Consider the following 22054-nt stretch of genomic DNA (forward strand, 5'->3'; position numbering starts at 1 on the left):
TTAGGAATGAGTGCATACACGGATTCTTAGGGAGTGCACTGCATCTGTTCTGACAGAGGCATTAATCACTCATCCCTTCTCTTCTGCTGTGTCTGCTTCCAAAAATTTAATCATTCTTAACCTCTGTCCCTCTGCCTAATTTTGTAGAAATTGGTCTAATGTTACTGGAGGGAATGACAGACACTCAGATGTACTGATTGCATAATCCTTTCTTTATTAAGGAGCTTGGGGAAAAAAACCCAACCCACAACCAAAAAAAAGGCTTCTTACAGCCATAAACACCACTGCAAAAATTATTTCTTTCTAAGCATTTTATCCTAAGTAATTTTAAACCTTTGTAGGTATTGTGTTTGCCATTTCTTTTGGAGACTCTTCCACTGTCCTTTTGCTTTGAATTTGCTGTATATTTCCTGTTGTTTCTAATTATAATCTCCTGCCTACCTGCTCTAGCAATTTTCTCTCCTTGACGCATAAATCCTTGAAATATTTGTGGAAGGTTAGCACTTTCTGTTTCTTCTGTCTTTTAAACCTCACCTACTGATTTTTTATTTTTTTTTCTCCAGAAAATCACCAACCCACCTTCTACTCTGCTTGATGTTGCTCCAAGTATTGCACATTCAGGCCCTTTGGAATTCTGGCGGATTGTTTCTTCTACCGTTTTTCCAAAAAAAAACTTGTCCATTTCCTTCAATCATTGTCGCTCCTATCTGCACCTTATCCTGCTGAGCAATGACAGCATAACTAAAGTCAAGCAGCTTGGGCAAAGCAAATGGAAAACCATGCCTAAAAACCCTGTTTGTATTCATGGACTGTAGTGATAATTTTGGCAGCGCTGTGTTTTAATTCTTCATGCCATTTGGTTGCTTTTAATACTTGTAACAGCTGCGGGTAGTGTTTCTCCCCACAAATTCCAAGAACAATGTTAGTTATGAGGTCTGGAGTATGTTCTCTATCCAAAGTTTTCATTTGGCTCGCTTGGAGGAAGTATTTTACGCCTTCATTTTTTGGTGATTTTGTGTTCCTGCAAGTAGGAGTTGAGGATTTTCCACTGCAGTGAAAGAAGAGCAGTGTCTATATTTGCAATGGTTTCATGTTGGCCTTGCAGAGAAGGAGAGTTTGCATTCAATTAAGTCATTAAAGACTCAAAATTGGACTGTGTAACTACAGTGGAGGAGTAGTAAGAGTATAAAACAAATAGGAGTTAGTAATTCAAGCAGTCTGATGTTTAGGTGTCTGCCATGAAATGAAATGCTGCTCGAGGAGAAATTGATCTTCACTTACTGCTCTTTTCCATTACGTGAATGATTTATGATCCTGTTGAAACTATTCATGATTACCAACATTACTGAATTCATAATTATAACAATTAGGGTGTCTCTTGCCCTGCCTCCCGTTCGATAAAATCAATGTGCCTTTTGAGAGGGCTGGATGTGCATCTTAGCACCGCCAGTGGCAGAGATTCCCAAGCATGGTCCTGGGATTCTTGCAGGCAGGAGGAATGCTGTGCTGCTGCTCACCCCCCAGAGGTGGTGGTTGCTTCCCACAGAATCTAGATTAGCGTCTTCAAACTTAGCTATAAAAGTGCCTTTAAAGCCCAAATTACATGAGATGGTTAAATGGCATTTCTTATTCACAGTGGCACCTTTCCTTGGTATTTCATGAAGTGTTTCTTCATGCCATGTCTGTTTTTCTCTCTCTGCCAGTTTTCTAGTTATTGGTTTGATCATATTATTATTTTTACTGAAAGAGTACTTTGCTTTTGGAAATGGCAAACAAGTGTAGTCACGTTCTGACAGGGTGTACTGAGATAAGGTAGTGAGAGCCCACCATTCCTCAGCCTGCCTACTTAGATCAGTGAATATTTAAAGTCCATTTAAAGTTTATCTGCAGTAATGGTTTTGTTTACAGCTGTATTGGGATAGGGAAGAAGTTGGCTGGAGGTGATTTGAGGACACGTGGAAGGAATAATTTTGGATGAGGGAGCTATTATCAGCCATTACGCGTTTCCAGAAGGTCTGCAGAGTTATTTAATGTTTTGCCATGAGCACTTGCTGTAGGAAGTGGAGCTGCATTTGGCCATACATTTATGCACTGTGATGTCTGCAGTGTGCTGGGGTCTGGTTGCTCTGAGCAGTGGCTCAGAGAAGACTTCACTTCCAGCCAGGGTGGCTCCTCTGGCTGCTTCAGCCATTGGAATAATCAGGTTCTGGGAAAGTCTTTCAGGGCATGGGCATTTAAAATCCCTAAGTGCTTTTAAAATGGAACTTGATAAGTTTATGCAGAGATTATATGGTGTGGTGGTTGCAGCAGCAGGGACCTCCCCATGTGGACCAAGAGCTCTTCCTGTCTTAGGTCAGCACATAAATCCAGCTCTGCCTTTCCTCCTGTGCTGATTCTTTTCCCCTCTGCAGTGAATAGTCATAGCTTTCACAGGGGTATTGGTCTTTGTGTTTGCTCTAGCAGCTCCTGGACTGTTTACATAGATGGGATGGTGATTGCTGATGGCCTGACCTCCCCAAAGGATGGTGACTGAGTGTGCTCACGTGCATAAATCAGTGCAAGTTGTTGCTGATACTTGCACTGTTACCTGCCCTGTGCATAGCTGGTTGTCTTGGATATTGGCTAATTCTCTGCAGCATAATAGCCACAATCATAGCTTGCCCTTACTATTTTTCTTCATTGTAATTCCTCAGAGAGTATCCAAGGATTGCCAGGACTTACATATCCCATTGTATCACCCTGAGCTCAGGTGCCCCACGGGCTCCAAGGGGTGAGAAGTCAGGTTCATCAGCAGTGGGTGCAGTGAAACCCAAAATGATGACACTGCTTGACTCAAACTGTTCATGCTAATGAGAACATGAGTTCTGTGAGCTTTTGAACTCAGACAGTTTTTAATGTCACAAGTACATCAAAAACTATGATTTGATTTGACAGGACCTAGGACTCAGCTGCAGACCTGGATCATCATCCTATCTGTATGATTTTATCATGGCTATCAGATTATCCCAAGGTGCACAGAGGGGAAACATCTGCTCAAATAAAGGTGTACCACAGCTGGAGCAGGGATGGGGGCTCTTGCCTTGGCCATTACAGAGTAATTTATTGAGTGTACCCCTTAGCTTATGGGGTCAAGGTTGAAATAAAATAAAACAAATGTCCATACTGCAGTGTAAGCCCAAAGATGCCAACTTTTAACATGTATTATATACAAAACAGGGGTAAATATTTGCAAATGCACTTACAGTCATCTTCAATTGCTAAAAATTGATAGAGAACACCATGGCATTCCGTATGTCCACGTAGTTCCCAAAGTAGTTCTGTTTTACTAAACCTTTAATATTTACGTTCTCAGTTAGGTCTCTAGGCCCTTTCCTGTATTGTGCCTTTTTTTTTTTTTTTTTCCCACGAGGGTTGTGTTTCCCCTGGTATTCCAGCAGGTACTAATGCCTCTGCTGAGAGAGATGCAGCATTTTGAGCAGCTCTGCTGTGCTGAAGCTCCCCAGTGCTGTGCAGGTGGCAGTGGGGTTGGGAAGGTGAATGGCTGAAAAGCAGAGGTGGCATTTTTCCCTTTAGTGCTGGTGATCAGATGCTGTTTTGCTGTAGGACAGAGAAGTCTTGGAAATAGCCTGGCAGAGCATGGTGTTATTTAATTTTCAGGTTTTAGTGGATGTAGTGTTCTGATGTTACCTTTCTTCACGTGCCTCCTGACCTGTTATTTTCGTCATGAGAATTTGTTTGTGAAAGGAGCTTTTCTTATCGTTGCATTTTTATAATTTCCGCTGACTTTCAATTAAACTTGAACGGAATAGTTTGTGAAATCATTTGTGGTAGAAGAGAACAGAAGCCTAACAGGCATCCAGATGGCTTCCAGTTACTTGGTCATGGCCAAGTTACAAATCTTTAAGAGCTGATGGAAGAGAAAACTGTTCTTCTGCCTGCCTGTGTCCCTTACACGTGAATATTAGTGCATAAAGTGCAGGTGGAAGTGCCCAGGCCATCTCATAAGACAAAAAGGATGCTAAACAATAAATCTCTGTGGAAAACCATGTGAGAAAACTTAAAACTTTCAAACTTACTCAAACACTGAAATTTGCCCTGCTTTGAGAAAGACCAGATGGCTCTCAGAGGTCTCTTCCAACCCAGTTTACACCATGATTCTGTGATTTAAAATATACTTCAGCCTAAAGCTCTTTCAGAAAGCTGGTGGTGGGGGAGGCAATGTGAATTTTCTGTCTGCAGTTTATTTTTCATGTTATTGTTTAAAAATAAGAAAGAAAAGAGATTCTGGAAGCTTCTTCTGATTTAATATTAAGAAAGCTGGAAAGCATTTCTCTTTTAATTCTTGACTTGGCATTCACTGAACATTTGGGTAAAGAAAAAACTTTTTTATTTTTTTTTTTGTATTTTAGTTGAAAAGAACTTTGCAGTTTTGCAGATGTATGAGTTCAGCAGAAATACTTGCTGAGTGGTTCACAGCAGAGGAAGTTCCTATAGTTGAGGGTACTAATCTCATATATTGGATGTGCCTTGGCAGGTGTCTCCAAATAAGCCCCTAATTTTGAAATGCAAAATGCCTCTCAGGGTTAAATAATCACTAAATAAGACTTAACCTGAACTCATCAAACCTAATCCCACCTATATCTCTGCACACGTGTAAATTTGCTGCTCGTGTGCATGAGGGTTTTTATAGGTAGATAAATATTTGTGGTTTGAGGAACGAATTTTGCTGCAGGGTAGCGTGCTGAGCACGGTGCTTGATCTCCTGATTTCATACACTGGGATTACTCAATAGCAAATATTTGCAGCGCTGGCTCTGTCATTTTTCAGGATGAAAATCCCGGGTCTCGTTCCCTCAGATCAGGGCTGTGCTGGTGCGACTCCTCCCGTTCAGAAAAAAAGTTTTCTTTCGTTTTCAGGAGACTGTGTCAGTTCTAACAGTCTGAGAAATTGTAATGTGAGTGAAGAATCTAAAGCTTTTTTTTTTTTTTTTAAGGAATGCTCAAGGCTATTATTGATTTTCAAGGCTTCAGGGTCTGGGGGTTATGATACAAGAGTCAAATTCCCACAGAACTGCCGGTGCTGGGCAAACCAAGGATGTGGAGTCAACTCATCCCTTCCACGTGTGCTGAGCTGTTTGTTATTTGATTGAAACCTTTATACTTGGGTTTCCTACCTTTAAAATAGCTGTTTTGTTACCTTTTTGCCCATTTATTGCCTTTGTCAGTTAAGACAACCATCACCACACTCTGTGGTTGTCTCGTGTTATGCCTTGGCTGGATGCTGTGGAAACTTCACCAATTAATAATGAACCCTGGTGGCTGGATGCCTGGTTTCCCCTTTTTGCAGTTTTATCACACTCATATGTGAGTTATCTAACATTTATTGTTATTTTTATGCAGAGGACAATAAAAACAGCAGGTAGGGAAAGCCGGATTGACAATGTATTTGCAGTGTTTTATTGGAATTGTACCGTCAGTAAAACCATTTTCTTAGCCCTGCAATTCACTCCCACCCACATAGTAACTGTGACTTTTCTGCTGTTGCCTCTTGATTGGGCTGCTTCAAAAACACTTGATGTTTACTGACTGCTGTGTTGAATAATTTATTGAATGATTATTAGACTGGATGTAATAAAGTCAATGTTGATTTACCGTTCCCTTAGCATAATGTGGTAAATGATCACTGGGTTTACTGTGTCAAGAGATGATCAGAATCATAGTTCTGAACTGAAATGCTGACTTGGTGGGAAATTAAATTTAAAATTATTATTTAAAATCTTTAGTATATTAAGGGGCTTGCTAATTTTTACTCACTTTTGAATGGTTTGAGTTATTTGGGGAAAGCGCTATCAACAGCTGGAAAATTGTATAGTGAATAATTTAGTTGACAATAGCAAAAAAAAAAGTCAAATAAATAATTCAGCAAATATTTCTCAACCAGCACTACTCATGTCAAGCTCCAGAGGGATGGATCAATTTTTTTTAAAATAACTTTATTACATGATTAGCAGACTCATTTTTTGGTGATTTTTCTTGCTGGTTGGTTCACTTCTTACACTGATTCCAGAAGAAAAATTACTTTTCAGCCTACCCATCACTGAATTTTTAATAGTAAGATGACAATGAATGAAATTAAATTTTAATGTACTGCTGTATGTATCGCCTCGTCTTGGTACATCAGTGGTGATTAATGATCTTTGCTGTAACCGGGTGATAGGTTCTACAGGTACTGGCTTTTTAGAATGCCCTCTCTGACCTTGAGAAGGTTCAATCCCCAAGCCTCACTTTCCTGTCCAAAATATTCCTTTTTATTATTTGTGTGGGTTGGAAGCAGGGGCTGAAGGGCAGGGTATGGACACGGTAGTTCCCTGACAACTCAGGTATCGCACCACGTTGTTTGCTTTTTGGTTCAACCTTTTTTTTTTTTTTTTTTGAAAACTCAGACATTTTATTTTCAGCTGCAAAGGAGGGCTGGGGAATCCTGCTAGCCCTGCCCGCCAGATCCACACCCACTGCCTGGATTTGGGAGATCAGGCATTGGATATGTTGAGCTCACGCTCTGGAGCTGAGCCAGCTCCTCTGCTGGTGAAAGGCAATATCATGCTGTTATGCTTGTTTAAGCCTGTTATGTTTAATGTCAATTCTTGCAATATTTGATTTTTTTTTTTTTGGCCTTAAATCCTGGTTGTAGGAATAAAATAGTTCACAGGAAATTCTGCTGTTGTTATCCTGTGTGGAGGCTTTTTTGCAAAGCAGCCAAAAAACATTAATTGGCTCAGAAACCAGAAGGAAAAGTCAACTGGATACATTAAATTGGATACATTAAAATAAAAAATGTCTCTTTACCTGTAAGATTATTTTAAGGGCTTTTAGCTTACGGTTATGGTGTATGTGAAACTGGTAAAAGAACTGCAAGGCAGAGACATAAAGCTCCCAAAGGCTGCTCATCCCCAGTGGAACGTTTTCCTTAACCTTGCCTTCCCCATATTGTATCAAAGAGTTCAGATCCTGCCCAATGGAAGCAGAAATGTCTGTGTGCTTTGTTTTAGAGCAGAGCTGCACAGGAAACCTAAAAAAAAAAACACATAAAAAAAGAGATTAAATGTGGATATGAAGTTTTACACCCATGACATCTCTTTCAGGGGGATTTTTAAATCACCACTGGCTGAACTGGAGGAAGTTATCATCACTTCCGAAGCAATGGCTTGTTGTGTGGTGACGAGCACCAAAGGAAAGCCCAAATCAATCAGCCCACCATAGCACACAGCGTTCCTTCTCATTCCGTGCTTTTTATGCCTCAGATGTCAGCATTTTGGGCTCCTTGTCAGCGATCCCACATTTTTTACTTACACATCCCATACACGTAATTTTTAAGATGCTCTCAAACATGCCAAGCAGAAGTAGTTTATTGCATTGCAAGTACCTGTTTATTCAGAGGAGATGTGATCTCTGTCTCTCTGGTAAATGTGGAGAGGAATGCAAATGTTCCCCCCCTGCCACAACAGTTTGCCTCTCGTGTAAAGGCTTCTTAAAACAAACAAAAAAGCCCTCAGAAACTAAAGTATTCTCTCTCTGAAATCAGAGTTGTGGATCATTTCAAGGAGCAGTGGCTGCTTACCCATAGAAATATCCTTGTTGTAGAAAGCACTCTTAACTTCAAAAGAAAAGCCACAAATATTTGATGTGACTGAACCCCACGGATGAATATTATTTTTTAAAATTTCTCCATTTATGCTTTTCACCTGTATTTTCTGAAAGGTAACTTTTTTGGCTTATTTCTCTACTGAAAGATTTCAATTGCTGAACTGGCAAGGGAGGTCGTAAATTTGGGACACAGACCCATGGGAGGATCATCATAGCAAATGATGAGGAACGTAATTAAGCAGAAGTTCCTGACCTGGTGCTGACATCCAGGGTCTGATCATGGGTCGTGCAACACTTTCACTTTTTTTTTTTTTTTAATACATCTTAAGTAGCGGTAATGAGATTCTTATTGATTTTTGTGATGCTTTGTAATTTTGTCTTTTGGAGGAGTTTAGTATTTCGGAGAGGAACTAGTTCAAACAGTTTCTCTCAAAATTGCATTTGGTAGCAAAGCAGAGGGTTTTTGCTACAAGAAGCGCTTCATTAAAATACCTGCTTTGAAGGAGAAATTAAAGGAAAGATTTCTGTGCCTTTGGGGTTCCTGTAGTTGTGCCATGTGGGAGCTGTTTTCGTAAATATGAGGACCGTGCTCTGTTTCTGTCTCCACATCTTTTCCACTGCCTTTCACTCCCTCCTTTGTTTTAATCTGTGCTGATCACCTTACTCCTTTTCTCCTAATCGCCAGCATACCTGGAAAAGATGGAGTTGTTTGCCCTTTTTTTTTTGGCAGTTTTGGTTGTTCTGTGGCACTGTGCCCCTCAGTCCTCTCCCTGCTGTTCCAGGACACATCCTGGGGACAGTTCTGCAGAGCTGGTGGCTGGGAGGAGCAGACACCGAGGCAATAATGCAGAAAGGCACCCAGAATAGAATCACAAACCCGGGGTTCATTGTATGAAGATTCAATTAGCTCTTTAAACACAGCAACGGTGGTGGAACATACTGTACAAACCAGGCTCGCTGCCAGGTATTTATAGGCAATGCATTGCCTGTTCCTGCTCGTACAATTAAGGTAACTGAGATTCAATAGCCACAGCTGCACAAAGCAGCTTTCTGATCCTACCTAGGTCAGCATGAAACAGGACTGCTTTCAGGGCTAGTTTAGAAATCTTGCTCTTTTTTTTTTTTTTTTTTCTTCCCTCCCCCTCAACATGAAGAAATGAGGAATTGAACACAATGAGTTCCATTTTGGAAACACAGAGGCTCGTTTTAAATTCCATCCAGGAGAGAAAGAACTCAGAGTATCCATTAAAATCCAAGCCGTATAGATGATCAGATTAACCTCCTCGAGCAGTAGCTTTGGATAAAGCACTGGATTTAGCCAGCAGGATAGAAATCTCTGAGCATTTTGGGAAGAGTCCCACACTGGGGCTGTTGTCATAACTGGTCTTCATAAAAATAGATGCTGAGTTTTAGCTCTTTTTCCACATCAGCTGGGAAAAGCTGCTGGGGTTTGGGCACATTCTGGTATTCTCTAATCAGCTGCTGAGTTGTTTCCTCTTTTCTAGTGGAACTCTCCAACATAAATGGCTTGTGACACTTCAGTGCTGTGCCAGTCTTTCTCTCCTTGAGGATTATCCCATGGAAAGAAATTCTGCTCTTTTCTTTCCCCTCCACACAAACACTGAAGATCAGTTCAGCATTCAGTGCATCAGAAGTAAAACTCTGGCATTCTTGGTGTTCCCTGGACAAAAGCTTTGTGAGAATTGCATCAGTGAGCCCCTTTCCAGCTTTTCCCTCTTTACATTTCTGCTTTATGGCATTCACTTGTTGGTAACCTTAGGAAGGACAGCAAGCAAAGCCAAAGTAGCATTGGCAAGGTGCCAGTACCCCCAGTGTGGCCAGAATATCACATCTAGTAACTCTTTTTTCTTCTCCAGTGTTTTCTACTCAAGGGTCCTGGCAGGACTGGCCAATATTAAATAATCCTGTTTTGTAACTCCCCTCTATCACAACAAGCTCAATTATCTATAATTCCTGGTTTAGCAAAGGACAAGAGGAGCTTCACACAGACATTCACAGCAAGGTAGCAGTGTAGCCAAAAATTAATTCCAAGTTTTCCGGTCCTCTGCTCCCTGCTGCCCTTGTTCACGGACCCCATCCTGAGCTTTGACCTTTCTTCCATGCCTCTCCTTTTAAAAAGCAGAAAATACTTTTGATGCAGTGGTTTCCTGTTTCAAGGAGTGACTCCCTTCAGATTTGTTCATGTGCTGCTTTACCAGGGAGGAAATACAAAGGGCTTGTTAAAGGGAGAACCTTGGAGTCAGTTTAGGCTGAGTTTTAGCCTTTGCTTTGCCTTGATTTGGTTCTGCTTCTCCACCTGTAAAATGCAGCAGTGCATAGTGATCCATGTCACAGAGTGTTACTAAGCTGCTTGAATTTGTGGGAAATACCCTGAAATCTTAAGACAAGTGCAAATGATTAATTCATTATTAAATCCATCATCCCACCAAATCCCCTCTTCGAAGGAGCCCTAATCCAATGTTTTATTAATATAAAAGCAATTATATTGCTGGCTTATCAGTTACGTGAATGGAACATTTCCTTTCTTTCTTGCAGTGCTGATGGTCCTCCCTCTGAAATCATGCAGATTGATTTTGAAATCGAAGACCTAAGTGACCTACCTGAGACCCAGCTCATCACGTGGCAGGTCGAATATCCTGGAGACACAACATCTGACCTAGGAATCTCCAAGATCTACGTCAGCCAGAAGGATCTGGTGGGAGTCCTCCCTTTGGCTATGGTAAGAAATTGTTTGGCATCCTGCAGGTTTGGTTTTTTTTTTATGTTGCTTTACAGCTCTGGTGTCTGTCAGATGCAAAAGAGGAGGGAGGGAGGGACAGAAAGTCTCAGCACCTCAAGAAACAGATACTGGACTTCATTTGATGGTGAAACCACTCGAGGGGAGATCACAGCTTCCCATGGAGGGCTGAGTCGTGTTCCTTCACTGATACATCAGCTTTTTGGAGGGAGAAGCTGAGTTCATGGCATTGGCATTGCTCAGGGCTCACTCTGGATGCAGGAAGTGGTGTGCTTGGACACTCAGTTCCGTGTGCTTCGTGTCTGACTTGAGTTGTGATTACTCCCCCCATTTGGTCTGGACTTCCTGAGTGACAGTTTTCCTGGTTTTGGAATTCTGAGTCCATATCCATTTGAGAGTGAGAGAAGAAAAAAAAAAATAATAGCATGATTTCTGAGTAATTTTTAATTACCTGAGGAACACAAAATACAGTATTTAACCAGCTGTCTGGTCTACATAAATGTATTCAAAGAGTTTGCCCCATGGTCGCAGTGCAAACTACAGGGCTTGAAATACACCTGATCATTTAGCCTTGTTCTTATCTAAAAAAATGTTAGATACCCAAATTCCAAGTGCAAACAGAAATTCTGTGGATTTTTTTTCTTCTTTCTCCCTTACATTTCTTCATCAAGGATGGAGTATACTTGTCTAAGGTCTAGCTGTGCCCCATTTTTGTGCTTGGACAATCGATTAGAAAACATTAACACGTTATTTAGCGCTGGAAGAAAAAAAATCAGTCTCAGAGCATTTTAAAAAAATGTAACCTGGATGTTTATCTAGTGACAGCCTGCTAATTGTGCCATTATTGAAGATTGAAGGTGCTTTCTGCACCTTCTGGGTTTCAAGGGACCCACAAGGGTCATCAAGTCCAGCTCTGAAGTGAATGGCCCACTCAGGTCTGAGATGGGACCCTGATGTGCAGACACACGAGTTCTGGAGTACTGAGGGTTAAGACTGTAGAGATGATCTGATCTACAAAATCTGAGATGTTGGGGTTTTTTTATTCACTCCATACTTAATTGAGAAGTCGAAAGATTTCTTTCCCAGTAGTTCCAACAGTGGCAGAAAACCACAGTTCTTCTCATACGTGCCCATGATCCATGATTGCTTTATTATCAAGTGATGGAGTGGCAAAAAATAGCTCCTAAGAACAAAAATAGGTTCTCCTGGCAGTTACTACAAATCAGCTTAATTTCCATTAAAGATGAAAAAAAAGCCCATTTTCCAGAAGCACAAAATTCTGTGTTCAAAGGTCTCCTGAAGTCTATAAAGTTATAAAGGAGTTGCAAGGCAACAGGTGTTGGGATAATGGGTAGGAGAGAAAGCAAAGATAATTGTCAGGGAGTTACTGACACAGACTGGGAATAATTTTAACCTTCTCTGCGTTAACTGGAGTGTCAGGAAAGGAACTCTGGGGTATCACAAATCTCCAGATCTTTGTGGTTCTTTCCTTTGTTCTTAGGAAATGAGGATTCAGGTGCAGACCTTTCAAGATGTCCAATTTAGATTAGTTTGGTACTTCAGTTTTCCCCGTGGTCTTTGCAAAGCCAGTTCGTAACTTGCAAATATAAAATAAAATAAAAAATTCTCCTTTTGTTTAGAAACAGCAACAATGAGAATAAAGCATTATATTATTTCTCTGGTTTTGGAGACTGGGGGTAATTTGGGTTGGTATTTTTGCTGGTCATCTTAGAAGAACATGACCAGGGACCAGCAGGACAGGGTCCCTTCAGTCTTTATCAAACTCAGCTCTGGTCTGGGGCTTGCTGAGCCCCAGTGTGCCTGTTTTTCCTTCTTACTGAGTATTCTGGGAGAGCCCTTTGATATATTTATAATCTAGTCAGCATCAACCTAAAAAATAACCTTGTTACTTGAGAACTGAAATGGATGGGAAAAAAAGATGGGATTTGAGACCTGATTAATGGTGCAGGGGTGAGGTTGCAGTCTGCTTGGCACAGGCAAGAACTCCAAAGACATCCTTCCATCCTCCCAGCCATATTTTAGCAGGAAAAGGTGCATGGCGAGCAGTGAATTACTGACCTGTATCAGCAGCTGAGCTTCCATTGCCTCTCTGGTTTTGGCCCATTATTTATTATCCTCAAGCAGTACAACATCAGCCTCCAAGACACTCAAGTGAGGGTTGAGGCAGAGAGAGATTTAAAACAAATGCAGAAAAAAAAAAAACCCTCTGAGAAGAGACTCTTGATTTATGACAGGCTTAAACAGAGTCAGTGACCGAAGCCCAGCTCATTACTTTGCAACAAACAGGTTGCAGAGAAGGCAAAGAATTATTCCTTCTCATCTGACCCTGTCCAGGAGCCCCAACATGACGAGCTGTCCCTACACTCAGCTCTCTTCCTGCAGAGGAAAAAAAAATGCTGTGGTGCAGATCAAACTGACCTATTTTTAAGCTGCAGATGAAGGTGGTTTAAACAAACTTGGGTGAGCTGTTGGGAAGAAAAATCCCATTATCCTTCATCTCGTGGAGGTTAGTAACCTCCAGGAAAGGATAGTGTTGGAGCAAAATGACCTTTGAAACCAGTTCAACCATTTTTGCAATGTCACCACAGCTGATACTGTATGAAACAAAAACAGAACATTTATTTTACAAGGTCAGGTTTATAAAGTACTTGTAAAGAGAAAAGATCTTTATTTGTTGAACAGAAATATTTTATAGTGCACAGCGTGTAACAGACTTCATATTTAAGAAGATATTTTGTTAAAAGGTCTGGTTTGGTCTGTCCTGGCAGTTATCAAAGCAAGGTTGGATCTAAATCCACTCTTCTCTTCTGGATGAATGTGCTCTTGTCCTCAGACCCACCAGAGACACTTTGGCACATGGGAAGCCATATTCATGGCAGTCATATTAAATAAATTGTATCCAAAACCTGAGCACCAATTTAACATTATACCTTTTAGATAATTTATTGTTTCAACTTGCTCCTGATGTTCTTTATAAAAATTTAACCGATATGTTGACAGGAAGTAAACTGTTCTACGTACCATCAGCCTAAGTAGCTGTATAAATAGACCAGATAAATAAATAAAATCAATTGCTGCAGCAAAGAGGCTATCTATTATATAGGAAGCTTTTCTGTATTAAAATTATTTCTAATAATTACAGGGATCAGCTGCCATGGCAATGCCAGTCACTGCTAGATTTTAAAAACGCTCACGGTATTAATGCCCTTATAAATATATGTATTTAAACCATTTAATTTCTAGCTAGTGCTGTTTATGTTCTGTTAGAGACTGGATATGTCGCTCAGAATTAGCTACCAGAGTTCTCAGTGCTGCAGAAACACACAGTTAAAGCCTCATCTTGAAGAACTCTGAAACCAAGCAGAGAAGACTAATGATAAAAACATACAGAAAATATTGGTCCCTTCCTACAGGAGAGGGATGGATAGTATGCTGAAGTTGTTCTTGAACTCACCAGACTGTCTTTTTTTGGGCCAAGGTCTCAGCTTGGCCCTTTTTCCCCTTGACAGGAGATGTGATGGGTGGGTTGTGGGCCCTGGAGCACAGACCTGGTTGTGCAGGTGCTGTCATTGCTGGAGCTCCTGGTCCACACGTAGCTCAAAGATGCTGTGGCTCTCCCTGCCTCCTCCTTGGGCCCCCTCCTCTGCTCTGGTGCCGCTCCCCAGGTGGGCAGGGTGTGCTGTTCTCTGTCAGGAGCAGCTCAGGACCACAGTGGTGGTGGAATAGGATGCTGGAGGCTCTTACAGCCTTCTCTCTGCTGTCCACCATCCAATCTGACAGTCAGGGTGCGTTTGGATGAAATCCATGCTGTGGGAGAGCCGAAATGTGGATCTCCATGTGGATGAACTAATTGATTACAGGGGGGATCTGATTTTGGCTGTAACTGGCCTGGGTTCCCCATGGCAGCCGAGAAGTACAGGATCCCATCAGCCCAACCCCACTGTCCTACTTAACTTCAATGAGTGAATATTTCTAAAGAATTCCACTGACAGCTTTATGAAAAAGAAAAAGATGTCTAGAGAGTAGATAAAAGCTTTTACCTTCCTAATTCATAGCTTTTAAATTGCAATTACAGTATTCAGCAGGTTTTCAAATATTTAATTAAAATGTTACCCAATTCTGAAAAGGAGCCTTTTTAAATCAAAATGATTAGTGAATCACAGATGAAATCTACTCATAAGAAAGGCGGAAACCTCTGGATCATTGTGACATTACCAGCAACCATTTTCTTTTCAGAATTATATCCTATTGCTTCCTGAAACTAGATAGGTCAAGGTCTTAGAATTTTATATCACAGAACAGACTTGCCATTCTCCCAGTAACATGCCTCTGCCTACCAGTTGTGATTTTGATTCACCTTTCTTGAAAACAAATATCTAAGGTGACAGCCAGATACCAGATAATGTCTCTTGCTGTTGTTGTCTCAGTGTTTATGCCCTGGAAATGCTTGTTCTCCATCTCAAATGATACATGCAAGGGTTTGGTTCTAGTTATTGGGGTTTTTTTGCTTAATTGGTCAGGGCTTGTTCTGTACAATGACGTACATTTATCCTGTGACTCAATATTATATCCAGACCTTTCTGTTGCTCTGTTTTTTCAGGTGAAAACCTCTTACCCTGTAGTTGAAATTCTTGCTGTCAGTCCCCGTGATTAAACTTTTCACTGTGTGTGAATGCATCTAATTCTTGTTTCTTTTTTCTGAATCTTTGGTTTTACCTGGTGCTTCTGCTTTAATAGTTCAGACTTCTGTATTGACAATGCCTCCCAAACTGATCTACTAACAAATTTTAGTGGTAGTCTGTTCCAGGGTCATTATTGGCAGCAATTGAAAACAAACAAACAGACAAACAAAACTAACCTGTCCCTGGGTTATTTCTGGGATATTTCATCAGTCTAATTCTGGAATATTGCTGTATCACTTCAGAGGAACAGATTGTCTCATAGCTTTGCCTGGATCCAGAAACCTGCTCTCCTGTGTTCAGGCAGCTTCCCCTGGAAGGACTTTGTATTTCAAAGCTTGTTAATCAGTCTTTATGCAATTCATGAGTCAGATCAGATTCTGTTTCACGTCCTGATAACTGTAGTGAGCCTGTACAGCTAATAGAAGAAAATGTTTAATTCAGTTAACACGTAAGAATCTTTTATGCTTCAGAAACTAATTGAATTACAGGTATCTCAAGCTATAAGATGTCTTTCCCATATGTAGATGTCCATTATTTATGCATCTTCAGAACCAGTGGTATTGGCACCTCTGAGTACCCAGAAGATGGACCAGGCAGCTGAGTAGTCCCCTGAGGTGTGACAGTTCTGGTATTGCCATGTCTATGTTCAAGAAGAGAACACACTCAGTTGCAAGGGGGCCAATGTTTAGGGTTCATTTTCCAATTAGAATTGTCTGCAATAACGGCTTGGTTTGGTCTTCAACTTCCTGTTATTATTGCTGTTACACTAAACATTCCTCTGGCAATCTCCTATTGTCCCACCACCAGCACAGTGACAGATGTGTGAGTCACGAGCACACAGCATTTGGTTTGTCTACAGAGAATGAAATGAGGAAATAATACAAGCACTTGGCAGTCAGGCACGTCTTATCTCCAGAATCCAACAAATGCCATATTCTTTGGATTTTTTTTTTTCCTTCCAGAATTAATGACGACCCTGGGGTCCTTAACATTTGAAATAACAAGCAATAGCTCTTCCCCTGCACAATTAGGCATTTCATTGACGTGTGGAGCATGCAATGAAAGAATAACTGTGTTCCTTGCAGCATCACACAGACGTTTTGCTGCTTAAACTCCCGAGCAGTGAAAACCAGCACGTGGGTCTTTCCCTTTAATCCAGTTCTTTTCCTGCCAGAGTTTACTACAGGCTGATGGAAAAGGATCTTGATGATGTTGTCGTTGTTGTTGCTGAAGACAGGAGGTTAGAACTGTGGGGTCTGTCTCTGGAGTTGCTGGCTGACTAATGCTGTAATCACCTGTAACAATAGGAACCAACAGTCACCCAGTTTTTGTCTGAGCGGGGCGGTGAGTGATGAGGGCTGGGAACTGGCTGCTGGCAAAGCTGCTGACAGCCACACAGTTTGATGGGGAACATTGGAAATTGGGTTCCCTGGAGAGGCAGGAACAAACACGGGGATATTTTTCTTACGAATTGACGCCCGAGAAAAATGGCTTTGCATGAGCACTGCTGTTCTTTCTTAAGTGTGAGTTACATATGTTTTTCCTGATTAGACACGTGCAGTTGAACTGGGTTTGAAGCAAGGGCAATCCTTCACCCTGACAAGTCTGTTGGTGTTGCTCCGAAGCTGCACGTCGGTAAAAAACGTAGAAGGACCAGGAAAATGTGGCAGATCTGAATTTAGAGCAGGTTTCACCGAAACTTATCCCTGCTTTATGTCAATGGATATCAGGTTTAGAAGTCCTGGCCTGTTTTCACACTGCTCTAAAACCATTGGTATGCAAAGTGTTGTGTGTTTAAACCAGAAATAATTTGGTGGTGAATCGAATTTTCAGAATGGTGGTCTCCTAATTATTTTCTAATTTGATAATTTCTGTGCAGCCAGTCTCAGCCAGCTGAAAGGGACCTCATTTTCAGTAGGCAAGTGCTTTGAATGATTTTCAAGTCAGGATGTCTTAAGATGCCTCACTCTTAGTGCCAGAATGATCAGTACCCACTGAAAATATTGTACCACCTAATTTGGATTGTTTTTCCAGCACATTTATATCTTTACGTTAATCAGGCTCAATCGACATTAAAGAAATTTCAAAAGGGTTTTATTGTTGAAAAAAAGCCAAACGAGGGATGGTGTTGGCTTACATTTATCGAAATACAGTCAGATTGGGTTTATAGAAAACAAATTACTGCCTTCTGTTCCTCTTTTGTTTCATGTCTGGTTTCACTCACAGGGTTTCATAACACAACACTGCCATGCAGTCCAGTAGCAAATATTGCAAAACAGTCCTTAATGCTGACTGCTAGGTTGTTTTCCCTGAAATACAGAAGATCACAGGAAGTTTTCTCCTGTGCTCAGATTTGGCACATCAGGATCCAGAATTTACCTTGAAGCGAGACCATTCCTTCATATAGATATTAACTGAGGTGTCATTGTACCCCCTTCCTCTTGTTGGGAACCTTTCTGAAGAGCAGCTGAGGTTGAAGGCAGCTCCAGCTGGTCCCACGTCTTGCTCAGAGAGATGCTCTGGGCTTGTTCCACTTGAGATTTGTACTCCTCCAAAGATGGAGATCCACAATCTCTCCAGGAAAACTGTCTCAGCATTTGATCACCTTCATGGCAATATTTCTTCCTATGTGTCTGAACAGAATTTCCCACTTTCTAACTCTTGTCCTGAGCCTCTCCTTCTATTGCCATAGAGGCCTGGAACAGTCTGGCTTTGTCTTCCCTGTGTCCTCTGATCTGGGAGCTGCAGAAAGCAGTAAGTTCTCCCATTTCCATGCCTTCTGAAGGCTGAGCAGGCCCAGCTCCCTCTGTGTACGTTGTCTGCTCCAGCCCTGAGCAGCTCAGCTTGGTGGCTTTGCTCTGGCCTGGCTCCAGTGCATCGACATCCTTGGCTTCAGCTGCCGTCTCCGTTGGCTTCCCACCTCTTAATTGATGTGGTTATGAAAAGATTTTTCCCTTTTGGAGCAGTGAAGGGGATGCTGCCTTAATTGGTTCCCTTCAGATTAGTGATTTGAATAAAACACTGCTGAAAAAGAAGCAGAGCATTTCTCCCTGCTGAACTAGATCATCACCACTGTGGTGCTGCGGGAGCAGAGCAGGCGGGTATCACTCTTTTCAGCTTCTTGGCGTTATTTTTAGATGTGTTTTGTGATTTTGAGGTTCCATTTGGGGGTCAGAGGGCTTTCTCTTTTTTCCTTTTCTTTTTTTTTTTTTTTTTTAAATTTCTTCTGAGGATTTAAGCTTTTGAAATTATTTATTTACGAGCCATGAAAATCTCCCCAAAATGGATTTTAACAAGTGTGTAATTGGATAATTTGACAACTGGTAAGCTGAAGCCCCAGAGATCAGGAATTACACTTCAGCGCAGAATAGTCGGTCTTCATGTAGAATTAATTAGATTTCCTCTAGATTACAAGTAGTAAGAGGAGTAGTCAATTAAGAGAATTATTCTCTGACTTTTCCATCCTTCTCTTAATTGCCAGCCATTGGTATTAAGAACCCCTTTTTCTATGTGAGATGTCCTAAGAGGCAGGATGCCAGAAAGACGATGAGGGACAGTGGATTAAACCCAGGATGGAGAAGAACTGACCGCTGGCTTTGTGTGCAGCTTTGACTCACCTCCTGAGGGACTGCTTACCCACTGAGCCCTCCTTCTGGGTCCACAGGAGGCACACAGCAAAACGAGGACAGCTTCCTGAGCAGCTGAGGGTAATGTTTGTCGGCAGCATTGCTAAGTCAAGCACACCTATTCCTCCCCCAGCCCACTCCCAGCTGGGTTAGCACAAATGCCCGTGGAGCTGCTGCAGAGCTGGGCTGAAAATAACCATTCTTTTGGTTTTTTGGGTCATTCTTAACTCATCTAGGTTCTCCAGTGAACTTCATCACCTACCCATGCAAAAGGAACGGTGGCAGGACCAAAGAAGGTGTTAAAAAAGTGGTGGCAGAAGCCACTTGAGGCAGGAGGGCTCTGGCAGGGGGCAAAGAGTGACAGTGACCTAAAAGATCTGGAGGGAGATTAAACCTTGGTCGTGCATGGACATGGACAGGGCATGGGCAGCAGAACAGGGTGGGAAATGGCTTTGCATGAGAGGCCCAGGGCACAGGCTGTGGAGGGGCTGCCTCGCTGGTTTTGTGTTGCCGTAGGGACACCTTCAGTAAATCTGACGAGCTGAATTTACGTGCGGGATGTTTCTCATCCTGAAAGCAAATGCACAAGGAGATCTTTGGTCTCGTGCCTCCTTTCTCCTCTCTTTCACCCTGGCTGTCAGGTGGCTTTCTGTGTGGGACAGCAAACAGCGCAGGAGGCATGGGAATTGTTTGCAAGGGGTGGGGGGGAATAGTTTTGTTTGGATGGGAAGGGATAAAGCAGAGCAGACAGCTGTGGTTCAGATGGATGTCTGAGTCACACATCGGACCTCCTGAGGCTCCTCCTGATATCAGGCACCTTACACTGTGCCTGGGGAGGAATTCAGCCCGTGCACTGTGCAGAGGGGTATTTTTAGGTGGCACTGAGCGTTGTCAGGAGGAGCAGCATGAACAGGGAGCCTCCAGAAGAGTGGTCCTGTTCACCTTGGAAGAAGGACAGTAGAGGCTTGCCTGAAGGTAGATGACATGGACCCAAATCACCCAGAGTTAGGATCTCAGAATTTAACGTTTACTGAATGCAGGGGAAAAAAAAAATTGTAAGAGGACATTTGTTTCATTTTTATTGTGACCTTCAAAGGAGGGATGAGGAAGAAGTAAAATAGGAAATCCGTGTAGGAGAGATTTCAGAGTACCTAATGTTGTTTTCTAATCACTGATGTCATTTCTAATTGTGAGGAGACTAAAAAAACCCCAACAACATCAAAATGTGAAAAGTGTTCATTTAAAAAAGCTTGACATTTAAAGAGACTAAATTATAGCCATATAAGAAATGTAAATGTGAAATAAAAAAAAAATAAATCTGTTTTTTTTTTTTTTTTTTCATACCACTTACTAGTAGCTTAATCATAAAATAACAGAATCACTACCCTGAAATGGAATTCAGCAAAATTACTACCCTGGAGATACAGTAGTCATAGTTCAAAGTGACTTTTTTCTGCAATGCTAAACTTCTGTTCCCTAAACTGATCAGCTCCAAACAGAGTGAAAGTCAGTATTTAAACCACTCTATGCATTCCATGAAAATCAGCCCTCACAATTTAAAAATTTGCAGGACTTTCAAATGTTCAAACCAGCAGTAAAAAACAATAGCTGTTAACACACATAGAAAAGTAGTGCAGCTTCATGAACAACAGCAATTCACTAGAGTGGTAAGACTTTTCATTGTAATACATGCAAAAAATTCCAAATTCTGCTTGTAATATTTGTGAGGCAAATTATCTTTGAATTTAAAAATAATTCTCCCTCTCTCAGTGGAATAAAGGTGTGTTGTTTTCACATATGTATTTTCTCTTTGATCTGATGAAGCTGTCAAAAAGTGGAGTTAAGTTTCCTTGTCATAAGTGGGTACAAACTATGTATAGAGCTCTCTGCTGATAAGGTGATAACAGGAACCACTAAAAAAAGTAAAGAGCTTAGATATGAGGGGAAAAACAAAGCATTTCAACATTTAAAACAGAGAGGAAAAAACCTGAACATATGTAAAAATATGTAAAAGTATACATCTAATTTTGTCATCAAGAGGACCAGAAAAGAACAGATCTGTACTGTAGCTGGCATCCAAGAAAACCAAAGCTCCCCTACTCTGAGGACTTGTTTGAGCAGATGCAATAAAAGCCAGTGTCAAATTTTGTAGTTCATGCATGTGTTCTGTGGTCTGTTAGATGTTTTATTAATTTCTTATTGTAAAAAAACCCTAAATTTTTTAAACTTAGCTTTCTAGAGGAATTCTCAGCTCTCTTTCTGCCCCAACCCCCCTTGGCTTCTATAGCTTGAGTGGAAGGTCTTAAGGAGGAAGAAAAAGCCCAGTTCCAGTTACCTTCATTTCTAATGTACCTTTTCCATATTAAACTGGGAAGCTCCACATAAAGAAGGAGAAAAGTGTATTGTTGGTATTTATCAAGCACATAGATGGGCTGTTCTGTGGGTCTGAAGATTGTTCCTTTTCTTGCTTCTGTTCTCCTTTCCACGTGTCTCCACAGCTTTATAAAATAACACGCTTTCTGAGGCAGAGGCTGCTTTAAATATATTATTCATGTGCAGTGTCCATCACAGCGTGGCTCTGGTTGCAGTTGGATGGGCTGGGTTACAGTATAATGCTAAGAATTATATATGAGCAGGCTGGAGTCATGGAGATTGTCTGCCTGCTCAGTTTTGCATGGGGGCTTGAAGAAGCAATTTAGGACACTGTGATTATGAGACCTGGGGAAGGGAACGTGGCGCTGGGACTCGGAGCAATAAACTTAGATATGCCCCTTGTTGGCTGCTGCTGTCTGTGCTGTGGGAGGAGAACGTGGCATGACCAGGCGTCAGGCAGGGATTTCACCTCTCTCATTTGAGGAAAAAGATTTGCCAAGTTAGCCTGGTTCTGTGACGTTTCTATTAAAAGTGCAGTAAGATATGAAAGGAGAAAGGGCTTCCAGGTGGATGAAGAGATTCTTCTTCCAGGAGAAACTCAGCCCAATTACCGGAGACAGAGGGAAGCAGTGGCTCTGCAGCACAGATCAAAATGGCCATTGCAGGCATCCCAGCAGCTGAGAAAGGGGGTGAGTTTGGGACTATAAGTCATAAAGAACTGGGCTAATAACTGGAAAAGCTTGAGAAATTCCTGCACGTAATATTTTCCTTTCATTTCCATACATCCCAGTAATCCAGATTAACAGTCTAGGAGGAAGTACCATCAGGGATCTCTTAGGAGATTGAGGAGGCAGATTTCACTACCTTGTACGTGTTTCTAATGGTTTCTCATAGTCCAGAAGACTTCAAAGATTGAAGTAAGAGGATATAGTTTTCTGTTTCTCTGGGTAA

The 22054-nt window shown here is 41.5% G+C and overlaps 1 protein-coding gene across 1 annotated transcript in view; it reads left to right on the forward strand.

The window, feature by feature from the left end:
- The window catches only part of LOC114061036 (transmembrane protein 132D-like), a 226833-nt gene that overhangs the window by 122441 nt on the left and 82338 nt on the right, over positions 1-22054 (forward strand). Inside the window, exon 5 of the mRNA XM_027891042.1 lies at positions 10200-10383. Coding sequence (XP_027746843.1) covers positions 10200-10383 — 184 coding nt within the window. The remainder of the gene's footprint in view (positions 1-10199; positions 10384-22054) is intronic.

This window comes from Empidonax traillii, unplaced genomic scaffold, assembly GCF_003031625.1.
Source record: "Empidonax traillii isolate 1590-97213 ecotype Southwest subspecies unplaced genomic scaffold, ASM303162v1 scaffold308:size980311, whole genome shotgun sequence".
Lineage (NCBI taxonomy): Eukaryota > Metazoa > Chordata > Aves > Passeriformes > Tyrannidae > Empidonax > Empidonax traillii.